The 13787-nt window shown below is 59.9% G+C and overlaps 1 protein-coding gene and 1 pseudogene across 2 annotated transcripts in view; one reads left to right on the forward strand and one right to left on the reverse strand.

Moving 5' to 3' along the window:
* The window catches only part of LOC306647773 (NADH dehydrogenase [ubiquinone] 1 alpha subcomplex subunit 1-like), a 442780-nt pseudogene that overhangs the window by 56659 nt on the left and 372334 nt on the right, over window positions 1–13787 (forward strand). The gene's annotated exons all lie outside the window — the stretch shown is intronic.
* Window positions 1–13787, reverse strand: part of NKD1 (NKD inhibitor of WNT signaling pathway 1) — an 80959-nt gene that overhangs the window by 15601 nt on the left and 51571 nt on the right. Inside the window, exon 4 of the mRNA XM_079117293.1 lies at window positions 9897–9963. Within this exon, the coding sequence (XP_078973419.1) occupies window positions 9897–9963 (67 nt within the window). The remainder of the gene's footprint in view (window positions 1–9896; window positions 9964–13787) is intronic.

Consider the following 13787-nt stretch of genomic DNA (forward strand, 5'->3'; position numbering starts at 1 on the left):
GGAGATGCTGCTCTTTTGAAAGAGAAAGGAAAGCCCAGCGCAGTGGTGCACACCAGTAATCCCTGCCACTTGGGAGGTCGAGGCAGGAGGATCGCAAGTTCAAAGTCAGACTCAGCAATTTAGCAAGGCCCTAAGCAACTCAGTGAGACCCTGTCTCTAAATAGAATACAGAAAGGGTTGGGGATGTGGCTCAGTGGTTGGGGGCCCCTGAGTTCACACCTGAGAAAGAAAAGAAGGCAGGAGAAGGGCAGGAAGAGGAAGGGAGGAAAAGGAGAGAGGCCAGCATCACCTTCCACCTGCCTAGGATGCACCTTCGGGCAACAGAGTAGGAGCTGGAAAACTACAGTGGTTTTTGTAAATAAAGTTTTATTGGGACACAGACAATCACACATGTTGTCTCTGGTGACTTTTGCTCTACAAAAGCAGAGTTGAATAGTCACATCAGAGACTAGATGGCCCACGAAGCCTATGGACAGGTACTCTCTGGCCCTCTACAGTAAAGTCTGGATGGCTGCTCTGCAAATGCAGCCCTCCACCCCAACCAGGGTGCATGCTTGATAAGCAGGGCACAGACTGGATTTCACCTCTAACTTGCTTGTTCATCTGGAAACCCTTGTGCAGTACACAACCTGCCCAACCATACACAATGACCATGGAAAAAAGAAAATGCCAACTTTGCCTTCTTAAAACGGATTCTCAGCCCAAATGAGTCTGGGAGCAGTTTGTGGAGCTCTTTCTCTTTGGAAGTTGCTCCCTATCTCTGCTTACACCACAGCTACAGCCACAAGGAGTCTGCTCTGTGTTTACCAAATGATGATTCTCTCCCACATTAGCTCCCAACCTGGCTGCTCTCCACCCCCAACAACTGCCAGATTAAATGCATTACTTGACCATCTTCACCCAGCTCGCTTTGATGTTCCCTCCTCAAGCTTCAAAATACCTTTTGGAGGGAGATCAGACAGCATTAAACAGAATTACTAATTAATTAAGCAAAGTTAAATTTTAAACACTGTTTGTTGTGTTAGCCAAAAGCCTGAACAGAACAGACTTTTTTCCTCCACTGAGATCAAAGACAGTCTCTTCCCTCTCCCCTCCCCCAGTTTAAAAAAGGGAAGGAGGAGGAGGAAGAGAGAAAGAAGATCGGAGGAGACACCTGAACAGTGCCAACTTTGATCACCCTCCGGACTCCGCCCCTCTCCCCTGGGGCCCAACCCGAGGCACCGAGGCCCCTCTGGGATGGCGTGCTGGGGGAGCCTCCTGGTCACTTCCTGGGGGCTGTTCTCCCTGGCCAACAGCGATGACCCAGGGAACAGGATGGCAGGCCCACCCGGCCAGCTGCTGACACCTGGCACCCCCCGAACAGCAGGAGCAGGACAAGGGCTGCGAAGTGAAGCAGGCCCGTCCCTGGCAGCCCACCCTCCCCGGCCCCCCAGCCCTCGCACACCGTGGGGCTCTGCCTGTGGTTTGGGGTCATTTGGGGTCATTGGGAGACAACTCTGAGAAACAGGCTGCACACTGCACAAGCCCGGGAGGCGCCATTCCCATGTCAGACACCGCAGGTTTGTCAGGCCTGCTTGCGACGTTTCTCCAACAGATGGCAGGCAGGTGTCTGGGGAGGACCAACCTTTTGTGGTAATGGGGCCAACGCATCTGGAGCCGGCGAGGCGTGTCTTGCTCTGTTCGGTCTCAGGGTGGCTTCTGGGCCATCTTTCTGGGTGCCTCTGACAACTGCACAGCCAGGACCCAGGTTTCTGGGGAGCGGGGCTGGCGGCTCCTGCTCCTGGGCTGCCCGCAGGTGCGCAGAGCAGAAACTCAACCGGGGCTTGCTCAGCCGCGCCCGATCCTCCAGGCGGGCATCAGCAAGGCTGGCCACCTGAAAACAGGCCGCGAGCTCTGGCAGGACGGGTCTGGATGCCGGGAAGGAGGCGGCGCGGTCAGGCGGCCATCCAAACCCAGGATGCTATCGCCAATGCCAGCTCATCTCCCCACCATCCAGGAAGGCCCCGGTGACACTGGACTTTCCAAAACAGAGGGAAATCTGAACCACAGTTACGACTAAATCGGCCCCATGGAGGAAGAACAGCAACGACCGCGTGTCCAACGCAAGGCGGACGCCTCTCAGGCCACAGCTACCCGGCCGCCCTGCAGCAGCGTGGGCAGATCCACAGCCCTTCTGTCAAGTGCCGCCGGAGGTGCTGGAGCCCCGGCCCCACCCGCAGCTGTTGGAGGAGGGCAGATGAATTTTAATATTAGCCTGTGCCAAATATAATCAGGCGGGTGGACCCACTGCCAGTAAAGAGAGAAAGCCATCGCCCACTCATTCCAGGCCATGCGGGCGCACGCCTCCGCGGCACCGGCTCTCCCGGGTGGGGGCTGCCCCGGAGGCGCACAGACCTGCGTCTGCTGCACGGTGGCCACTCCCTGGACCGCGTCTCCCCACCGCGCCCTGCTGAAGGCACACAGCGTCCACGGCACTAAAGGCGACCATCACCATCATCATGTCCACCATCATCGTCGTCATCGTCACCAGCGTCAAAACAGGGCCACAGCACACAGCAGAACCAGCACAGGAACCCAGAAGCTTCCTGCCTCCCTGGCCACCGGGTTCCTGGGTCACACTACAGCAGTGGACACCTGCTCCTGCCTGTCCAGCAGCCCTTCTCCTTCCAGTAATAGCATCTGCTTCTTGGCCGGGCTGCCCACCCCCACTCAACCCACGTGCGGGAGCAGCTGCCCCCCACCCCCTGCTGCCATGCAGGGGCGCACCCGGCACCCCTCCACCCCATCCTGGCAGCCTCCGCGGCTGGTCCCAGGTCAGGGGCTGGGGAAGCGGGAAGCTGGGCCAATCAGGGGTGTTATCCTAGATCAGCCGAGATGGCCGGAGCTTCTCCTCATGGCAGGCAGTGTGGGGAGGACAACGGCCCTCCTGGAAATGAGCTAAGGGAGGCTGAGCTGCCATTCAGGGTTTAGATTTAGCAGGATGAAGTGTGTGTGTGTGTGTGAGATTCCATGGTCATTAAAAAAAAAATGTATCTCCTTTTTCTTAAAGAGGTTCCCCCTGAATCGTACAAACTTCAGGTCTCACAAAACCTGGTGAATGAAGTGAGATTCAAACGTCTTTTGTGGGCGGGGGGTGCTGGGAATTGAAGCCGGGGGTCCTCTAACACCGAGCTACATCTGCATCTCTTAGGGCCTCACTAAGTTTCCCAGGCTGGCCTCAGACTTGTGATCCTCCAGCCTCAGCCTCCCAAGTCGCTGAGATCACAAGTGCGTGCCACTGTGCCCCAGGAGATTTGAACAAGACACACTGGACTCAGGAGATGTTGTCTACCTAAGGCAGTCGAGCTTGCAGGATGGAGAGACTAGAATTGGGGCCACATTCTGTGTCATAGCCCACACTGGGGCTTCTGGAGGTACTGCAGGAAAGCAGGGTAGGTCACAGGACCCTTCTGCCCAGGACAGGCTCTGGCCTTAGCGAGAGAAGCCAGGGGGTGGAACAGAGCTGCCCCTCCCTGGGACTAGTCCCTGCTGCTCCCTGCAGATCTCCAGGGAGGTCCCCAGGCGGCCCTGCAGATTGACAGGCTGAGCGGAAGGTGGAGGGAGGGAGGGAGATGGCACACATGTGTGCATGCGTGTGCACATGTGAGTGTCCACAGCATGGGCTGAGCCCCTGGATCCAGCAAAGCCTTTTAGACAAGATCTGCCCTAGGAGGACTTAATTTCATGAGCCAGAAACTGAAGCGACTTTGGGTCCAGTTTCCAAAGGACCCCAAAGAATCCTGACCTGACCAACCCTCCCGCTTCTGGGTGAGGACCACTAAAGCCCCGGCCAGTGGCAGCCCCACCCGGGGCTCTCCAGGGCGGCTTCCGGCCTTTTCCACCAGCAAGTGCCTGTCCTTTCCAGAGACCAGGAGCCACCAGGGTCTTTTCCAACCCACCTCTCGGGTGCACGGGCTTCTCCAAGATTCCGCCTCAGGAACGGTTGCAGCTGAAAGGGCGGAAATGGAAGCAGGGGAAAAGCCGTCCACCAAGGGGACATTGGGCCTTGCGTCTCATCAGGAGAGGTCGCGGTCACTCTGCTTGGAGACATTTGCTCAGGGAGGGCCTCTCCCGGCCACTGGAGAGGGAGGGGGCCTTCTCTGGGCTAAAAATACCGCATCCCCTCACTGCCCCCCTGGCCCCCAGAACGTGTGACGAGATCCAGCTCCGCAATCTTGCCCGGCTGCTTGAACTCTAAGCCCGGGTGTCCGGCAGAGTCAGAGTTTCCACTGTTCACGCTGCGCTTGAGGAAGGACGGGCTGGGCCCAGCGGCCCGCAACAAAGTCCACTTGTTCTCTGCGTTACTGCCGAAGCTCGGACTTCTGGGGGGCCGGCAGGGCTGGCTGACCCTCCGGCAGGACGGGCTCCATCCCAGCAGAGGGAGGGAGGCCCGAGAGGTGCCCACCAGCACTCTCCCCTCTACTGTCAGGGCCTCCTTCTGCCAGGCCCGGGCCAGTGGAAGGGCCTGTGGCCACTTCCTGAGAGGAGTCCACTCCCTCCCTGCGGCCCCTGCTCGGCCTCAGCCTGGCCTCAGGCTCCACCCACAGTCTGCATCCCCACCCAGATGGCCAACGGGCATCCAGACTGAGCAGGTCTGGAACAGAGGGTCTGTGTCACCACCAGAGTCCACCTCCACAGTGACCACCACTGCCCTGCGTCCTGGCTTTCTTTTCTTTTTTGGTACAGGGGACAGACCCCAGGGGCGCTTGACCACTGAGCCACATCCCCAGCCCTCTTCTGTATTTTATTTAGAGACAGGGTCTCGCTGAGTTGCTCAGGGCCTTGCTCACCTGCTGAGGCTGCCTTTGAACTCGCCATCCTCCTGCCTCGGCCTCCAGCGCCCTTCCCTCCTTAGGTACAGTGGAAGGCACGTGGCGGCCCCTGCCCTTCCCTCCTGGACCACCTCGTCCCCCAGGAGCGTGCTCAGTGTCTCACGGGCATCACCATGACAGCTCCAGACCCATGGACTCCCTGCCCTCTGGAGGGCCCTCCGCCCAGGAGCCAGGCCTGTCTTATCGACATGGAGTCTGGACTGGGTAGCCCCAGGCGCCATCAGGCTCTCAAGGACAGTCGACCCCCTCCCTGACAGCGCCTGCCATGCTCTCCTCCCCAGGTTCTTCCTCGATGGCCAGTTCCCATCGGCCGCAGGGCCTTGCTCCGTGCCACTCGCTGCTCCCCCTCCACATCCTCTCATGGCTGGCTCCTACTGGCATGTGCATCTCAGCTCCCCAGAACCTGCTCACCTCCACCCTCCGCTGGGCCGAGCACACGATGGGAAGCTCACCTGCTCATTGTCATGCCCGCCTCCCTCCCAGGAGTGCCCCGCCCAGGGCCTACCTATCCCATTCACAGCAGAGCCCCAAGGCTGTAGCAGGTGCTCACCCTAAATGAGGAATTAGGGACCTGGAATCTAGTCTCAGTCTGCTGTGTGATCTTGAACAGGTCACTTCCCCTCTCTGAGCATTTTCCAACTATGTTAGTCCCCAAGTGAAAGGGACTAAGGGTCTCTGCAGGGCTCCTCAGCTGGTTCACTAACTGACTTCTCACACCTGGGAGACTGGACAGACTGGCACAGGACCAGGGAGGAAGTCCCCTGATGGCAGTGCTTCCTGGTGCCAGCTCGCGTTCTTCCACTGAGTATTTATTGAGCACTTACATGGCGTGCCAAATTCCATGCCACGTACTGGGAGCACAAGGAGGTATTCAGAGATTCTAATGGGATTAAAGAAGCTTTGAAAACAGGCCCTCTTTGATCTGGACTAGGTAAATGGTCATAAACATGGGCTGGCCGCTCTTCAAGAAAACCGGACCCATGAGACAAGAATCGTGACAGCTCACGTATGCTGGGCGCTTGCTCTGTCCCAGAGCTGTTCCCAGGGCTTACATAAATCATCTGACTGTCTTCACAACAACCCTGATGCAGAAGTGCTCCAAGGAACCCCTTAAAGAACTGGAAGCACAGAGAAGTTAAGTGACTTGCCCGAGATCACACAGCAAGCTGCAGTAAAGCTAGTTCCTAGAAATTCCTAGAAAGTCAGAATAAAGGCGAGAGGGTGCTGCTCCTAGACTGACAAGGAAAGCAACATTCAGGACCAGTTCTGAGCTTATGGGGAGCTCCTCAGCCCCCGATCTCAGCCCCAAAGCCACTGCCCTACCCTGCTTGGCAGAAGCAGCTCCTCTAGGATCTCCAACCTCAGCCAGAGAAAGACAAAGACCCTCCCGCAACTGCCACGTCCACACTCAGGCGGGAACCAGTGGGGATGGGCCGGGGGCCCAAGAAAGGCCTGCTGGGCAGCAGCCCTGGAGCCCCGAGGGTCTTGGTGGTGGTGGGGGGTGCAGCAGGGCAGGCCAGGTTCTGTGGGGCCAGCTTCCTGCAGAGCACGCTAAGACGGGAGGTGAACGGGCACTCGGAGGGACCGGGGCAGAGCCAGTCAGCCAGGAGCCTCGGCAGAGAGGGGACCAGAGGAGGCAGACGCAGCCTTTGCAGTAAGATGGCCAGAGCCTGCCCCTCCAGCAGGAGGACAACCTCGGACACAGAGTCCTGGAGGCCACGTGGGGTGACCTGGGTCTGCCAAACAGGCCAGCCCCGATCTCCACCTTGGGGCACAAGCCACAGGCCGCCACCACCTGGCCTACTGCCCAGCTGGGGAGGCAGGGAAGCCAGGTGGGCCCTGGAGGTGAGGTGGGGGTCCCCCCTCCCCTGTCCGGGGACTCCAGCTGGGTCAGCAGGAGGGTCCCCTCCCCTCCACCCGCCAGAGCCTCAGCTCCCCATCCCGCCACGCCCGCAGCCAGAGCTTGGAACTTTTGATGTTTACTTTGTTCGTCCCTGAGTTCAAAAGGAGCTTGGCAGCCCGGCCCTGCGCCGCCGGGCCTTAATCTCCCTCCGCGAGCTCCCAGCTGGCCAGTTAAGGCGGCTAAGACCCGGGATTAGGGCTGGCTTTACATAACAACGCGGGAGCTAAAGCCACCCTCTCCCGGGATGGCTAAAAGACTTCTTTTTATCTTCACGCCTCAGATGGCCTTTTTTCTCCCTTAAACAGCTCTCCAGCCCGCCAAGAGGCAATGAACTTGGCCAAGAGGAAGACAAAGAAGACTTTCAGGGCTCAGCTGGCTCCCCCTGGGCCAGCCATGGCACCAAGGGACCCTGCAGCCACAGGCTCAGGCCAGGTGATGGCCCTGCTGGGGCTGCGGTCCCTCCCCATCTCCAGCCACTGCACCAAGGGCGGACACTGGGCCTGGGTCCCTCCAAAGGGCCTGGGGGACTGAGTGGCAGGACAGGCCCAGGTGAGCAGGTGGCTGGAACCAAAGCAGCTGCTGGTCCGCTTCACTCGCTGGCCGCTCCGCCTGGGTGGTGACTGCAGGAGGGACAGGCGCTCTGGAGAGAGCCACGGCGGCCCTCCAGGACACCCTCTCCGACCGCAGTGCCTCCCGAGACCAGAGGCCCCTCGAGGCCTCTGTCCAGCCAGCAGCACCTGCAGGAGGCACCCCAGGGAAGCCCAGGCGCCTCCGCTCACACCGGCCACCCAGCCACACCAGGGCCTCGGCAGCCCGATTGCTCCGGTTCCCCTGGGGGTTTCTGTGTGCGCGTGGGTTGAAGAAGGGGGCTGAGAAGCCACACAGCACCCACTGCGCCCAGGCCCTAACTGGAAAACTGAGGCAGGCAGGTGGCACAGTGCTCCACCAGGCCTGGATGTCACCAGGGCTGGAAAGCCTGGCCCGACGTGCGGCAGGTGAGCCTCGGGTCAGACCGAGTGCACGACCCTCCCGCCTTCTCCGGGTGGGAACCAAGTGCTCAGGCCCCTCAATGTCCCCCACCCACGAACCAGTGTTGGTCAGCAGCGCCTCCAAAACAGTGGGTGCCAATTCACCCACGAGGCGAGCGACCACCCAGTTCAGCTCCCTGTTACCACTCACCATGCCACAGAGGGCAACTGGGATCCCCGCCGGAGAGAGAGAGACCTGCCCAGGTGGCAAGGCCTGAATCGTGAGGGAGCCAGGCCCACGGCTCATTTCGTTTTGTCTGTTTGCAGGTGGACGTGGCATTTTCTGAAATCAGTTGCATGACTTCAGATGGACTCTCAACACAAAAAAGGCCCAGGCTTTGGCTCTAACCAGGAACTCAAACTGACGGACACCAGGCTCAGCGGTGCAGGCCTGTAATCCCAGCAGCTCTGGAGGCTGAGGCAGGAGGACCAGGAATTCAAGGCCAGCTTCAGCAACTCGGCAAGACTGGCTGGCTGGGGATGTGGTTCAGTAATTCAGCACCCCTGGGTTCAATCCTTGGTACCCAAAATACCCCGATGGAGCATGCAGAGACAGAGGAGGGGTGACGGGTCATCCGTGAAAGGTGTCTGAAGGGATGGACGCCAAACAGATGGTGCAGGACCCACTGCAGGGCTGTCGGATGAGTGGCGGGGATTGGGTGAGGGGCGAGTGGCAGGTGATGGGGGTCAGGAGTGCTGGTGGCAGGCTAGGGACCAGTGAGCGAGTGGGTGGTGACCAGAGGGAGACTGGATGGGTGACAGCGGGTCAGAGAGCACGCCGTCACGTGAGTGAGTGGAGGAGCCGATGAACGGGACAGCCGCGTAACCCGCAACTACAGGCCGGGTCTCACCGGATTCCCCCGACGTCCTGCAGGCACCAAATCCCAGCCTCTCTCCCTGGAGCCACAGAGGACAGCTGAGGCTTCGGGAGCCCAGGGAATGACAAGAGCCGGCGCCAGGGCCACAGACGACCACGGTCCAGGGACACCACAGCCGGGACGGGGCGCTCTGTGCCGGGGACCCCGCCCTCCCTCTGGGGCCTGCTCCTAGATGGCAAGGTGTGACAGGCCGGGGTCCTCGGCCTGCCTCCAGCTCTGGACGAGCAGTGTCGCCTGGCGGCTCCTGCAAACGCTCCGGGACTCACAAGGCCGGTGCAGCCAGGGGCTCCATCCATCACAGCTCTCTGGCCAGACAGGGCCCCTGCAGACAGCCCAGGCGCCCCGAGAGAACTCTCTGGCACTCTCTGCTCTCCACTTGCAGCCCTCAGGACCCCCCAGGCCAAATCCCCAGGGACCCCCTGGGAACTCCTGCACCCCAGCCCCTGCTCTGGCCTCAGCTGAGGCCCTTGGATGCCCCACATCGGCGACGCTCTTCTTTAACACCGAATAAAAGACAGAACTCAGTCCCACTAAGCAAAAGCTCTCAGCTCAGGAAGTCAGCTGTGCCTTGAGGCAGCTCCCAGCTCCAGCAGCCTCCCAGGGAAAAGGCCCTTGTTCCCGCCAGTGGATGTGGAGACAGAGGCCAGGAAGGTGATGTATTTTGCCAAAGTTGAGTCTGTGTGCTGGTGGCCAGGCCCGCGCACAGGTCCTCCATCTCCCTACAGTACACCCCTTGTCTTGAAGAAAGGGAGGGTGAGACAGGAGAGGCTGCGTGTGTGCATGTGTGTGCGTGTGTGCAAGGTGTATGCATGTGTGCACGCAGGTGTGCATGTGTGTACGTGTGTGCAGGTGTGTGCAGGTGTTCACACACAGGTGTGCGAGTGTGCACGTGTGTGCATGTATGTACGTGCGTGCACACACACATGTATGTGTACGTGTGTGTGTGCATATGACACAGGCTGTGTGCGCCAGGGGTGACACACATGAAGAACTGACCACACCCACTGCAGCCTGTGGCTTCCACGAGGCCCTGGCATTGCCAGTGATACCTGACCAGGGCGTGGCTGACAGGCACAGGGTCAGATGGCCCGACTGCGCTGGAGCTCCTCTTGGACTGTGACCCCGGAAGGGCTGCGTGTCCCCATCCCTCCTCCCGGCCGAGGGCCAGAGACTGCAGACCAGGCCCCTCCCCAGCTGAGCTGTGGATGCCAAGTACCTTCCAGCCGGAAGTCCTCCTCCTCCTCCTCGCTGAGTGCGTCTCTGAACACCTCGCCCACGAGCTCCTGGGGAGACAAAGGTGAGGGCGTTACAGAGGCGGGGGCCAGGCAGGAGCCCACGGGGATGGTGCTGAGCTTCAGACAGGACTGAGGTCAGCTGAGGGCCCGGCACGCACCAGGAGGGAACCGTGGCAAGGCTTTCCAGGAAGCCAGGACACCCTACCCAGGACCCTCAGAGAGGAAGTCCCCTGCCCACCTGGAGCTGCCAGGCAACTGTCCCTCGTCTGTCCCAACGAGCCAGCCCCAGAAGAGACCTCACTCTGGATCCGCCCCATGGACGGTCTCAGCAGGTTCCAAAGCAGCTCTGGGGCCTGGAGTGTACTACGGGGACCCCTGCTGCCCTTCACGTGAGCCCAAAGCCTTGCGCAAACATCCGGGGCCTCAGGCCCAGGCTGCGGCCGGCCCTCGTCAGCCCCCAGGTCTCACTGACCCGCCCATCTTCCCGTCACTGGCCTGGTCCTGGCACGCGCCTGGTCTGTTCCCGCTGCAGGTGGAACATGAGGCTTCTCCTGGCCACCTCACCAGGTGTTATCAGACTGGCAAGGGGAGCTGCTCTGGTCCACAGGCTGGGAAGTGTCCACAGTGTCAACAGACTCAGCCCCCGTCCACCTATCTGCCCACCCCAGCAGGATGACCAGAGATAGGGCAGAAGCTCGACCAGGGCTTGCCAGACTCGCTTCTGTATTGATTGGGATTCTGCCAAGAAGAGCTCTGTGACCAAAGCAGATTGTGCCCCACAAAGTGAAGGAGGTGCTGCCGCAGGACTTCTCAGGGCCTCTGCTGTGCTTCCGCTCACTGGGGGTCTCCAGGCGCGGCGCACCCTGCCAGCTCCCAGCCGAGGCAGACCACCAGGCTCCACCTTTCAAAAGCATCGTATGAGAGTCAGGTTCCAAGGGCTCCACTTTGGGAAACAGTTCTCTCTGGGGGCACAGACGAGACTGGGCACTGTCCTACCACCTCTCTCTCCATGTCCACAGCGAGGCTATGGTGGTGCTTCCTGAACCCACACAATGACAAGCAACGACAAGGCCACACGGGGCAGCTGTCACCAACTGCTCTTTGTAAAAAGAAAAAAGAGAAAGAAAAAAACACCCTCTCCTTGGGGGAAAGAAACCCCGCACCTAGGATGCTCAGAGGAAGAGCCGGGCCTGCCTCGGCGCACCAGAGACAGACAGCGCTGTGCGCCCAGCTCACCCACGGCCACAGCTGGCGGCCAGATGCTTGCTTCCTGGCACTTCATTTTAAAGACAAACAGTTCCCATTTGGTGGCTGAGGATGGTCTCCTCCGCTCGCTCTTTTCTTTCCAACCATTCCAGAGCATCACGCACTCCTCAGAGGTTGTTAAAATGTGGCCATTCGCAGTGTCCCGGGGACTTCAGAACCAGGCTACTTTCTTCCCGAAATTCCTGGCTGGCTTCTCTCTCCTCCTCTGCCAATTATTATAATCACCAAACATTTCCTGGGCTTGTAAACTGGCGGTTTGTGTTAACAGCCAGAGCTGATGGGGAGCTGAGAGCCAGCCACAGGAAAGGGCGCACACAGGTGGCACCGTCAGATGGCAAGGGCACCCCGGCAGCCAATTAACGCCCGCCTTTCATGCCAGAGAAACACGGCTGCCGCCTCCCCTGGGGGCCGGCGGGCGGCGCTTCCTACAGGGCAGGCGACAGTCTTCAAGGGAAAGCACAGACGCACCATGCCGCGGTCCTCTGCAGAGAGGGGCTCAGCGCTGACCTCGCCCGCTGCCCTGGACTGGCCCACCTGGAGGAGGGGCTTAAAGCCTCCAAGCGCCGCCCCAGACAAGGCAGTCCTGGGGCCCCTGTGCTGCACCCCCAGCAGCCCGGCTGTGACCAGGGCCGCTGTGCTCCCTGTGGGGATGCAGAGCCCAGGCGAGTCCCGAGGCCCCCTCTTCCCCTGAACTGCACCCAACTCTGCAAAACACTGTGAATGCTCCCTGGCAGGCACGTGGAGCCTACAAACAGCAAAAAGTCCTCTCCTCGGCTGAGACACGGGGACGGGCCAGGGTTTGTGGCAGGCAGTGTCTGTGGTCCTCAGGGATTGGGGCACCAGACCCAGAGGCCACCTGGGACGTGGGGCCAGCACAGGAGCCTGCGCTCAGACCTCAGTCTACTGACCTATAAAAAGGGCACACTAGAAAAATCACACCACATCCACACAGCGGGCACCCTGGGTGCCTTCCCTGCCTGACAGACCCCAGCCTGAGCAGCTGAGGTATTCAAGCAGCTCCTCTGGTCACCAACAGCCCACCCTTTCTGCCTCTCAGGAATGAGTGACTTGCAGATTGTAAAATGAGAGGTATAATCATTACCTTTTTTTTTTTTTTTTCTGCAAAGAAAGAAGCCCCAATCCCCCAGGGCCAGGGGACAGGACGAGGCCATGACACGTTCACGATACCCTACCAGGTGGGGCAGGGGCTTGGATCCTCCCAGATCTCCAGAGAGGGGCACTCCAACAACCTGGGGCTTCAATGCCAGACCCCAGGAAGCAGGAGACCCACTCTGGGCTGGTGCCCAGACCCTCGGCAGCCCCACGCAGAGGGCACCCCGTGCAGATGCCAGCTCTGCCCCCACCCGCCATGCCATCTGGAGGAGGGACTTCACTCACTGCGTGGCTCAGCCCTCCCACTTGTGGGCCTTGGGGTGGCCCGCGGGCTGCCATGAGTGGGACAGGGCCACTGTCACGGTTTACTGCTTCTTATACAGTTATTACCAAATGGCTGAGAGGTTGAGGGACTCACAGGTCCCCAGACAGCCTCACAGGTGCCCAGCCTGCCCGACACACTGCTGGCAGTCCTTTGTATTTGACCCTCAGGGCAATCACTGAGGTTCCGAAGGATTGCCATTATTATGCTCACTTGATAGAGATAAAACAGAAGCACAGTGAGGTTAAGTGACTTTCCCAAGGTCACACAGTTAGCAAATGCCTGAGTCAGAGCCTCTACCCTTCACGGCTGCATGTACTTACAAGAAGCCTGGTTGGGGGACTTGCCATGCAGTGACTGCCCTTCACTGACTTATCCACTCACTGTCCTTCTGGCCCCCAAGGCCTCTCCTCTCAGGTCTCCGGGACTATCAGCTTCAGCCTCTGCTCTAAGGTCTGGTTAAAATCCTCCCTGGATCCCCAGAATTCCTGCCCAGGGGTCTGGCTTGGTGGTCTCTCAGGTCACAGAGTGCAGACATGCCTCCTTCCTGAGTCCCAGCACTGTCCCTTCTGCTGGCCCCAGGAACCCATGCCCTGCCCCTCGCTGGGCCCCAGAAAGAGGCCAGCTCCTCCGGGCACTGGGTGTGCAGCCAGCACCAGCCCCAAGTCCAGAATTGCAGGCACAATGCCTTATAAGGCCTCTGGGGACAGGAAAACCACATCAAAGCGGGGCCTTGGGGAGCGGCTGGGCCAGGCTGGGGTTTTCTGCTTTGTCTCTGAGACCTCCTACTCCTGGACTTCATATGTCTCCACCCACTGCCCCAGCAGGTCTGTGTCAATCTTCCTGTCTCTAAGAGCTAGCAGATGTTGGTACCCTGGGTTTCAAAGCAAACTCCTGGCACCCACGGAACACGGCACGACTTACAGATTCCAAGAACAGGGCTGGGACGATCCAGCAGGCAGCTGCCGGAACCCTTGGATCCGAGTGGCCTGCCCTGGGGCTACCCCAGGAGATGCCAGGCAAGCTCTCCCCTCTGGGCACACTGTGGAGATGCAGCCAGGTCAGACCCTCCCTGGACCCCGCTGAGAGCAGGTTAAGCCTTCCTCTTGTCCGCCCTCAGTAGGCAGGACAGGCAGGACAGGCCCGCTCCCCAGCCCTGGGAGGGCTCGGC

Source organism: Sciurus vulgaris, assembly GCF_902686455.1.
Source record: "Sciurus vulgaris genome assembly, chromosome: 17".
Classification (NCBI taxonomy): Eukaryota; Metazoa; Chordata; class Mammalia; order Rodentia; family Sciuridae; genus Sciurus; species Sciurus vulgaris.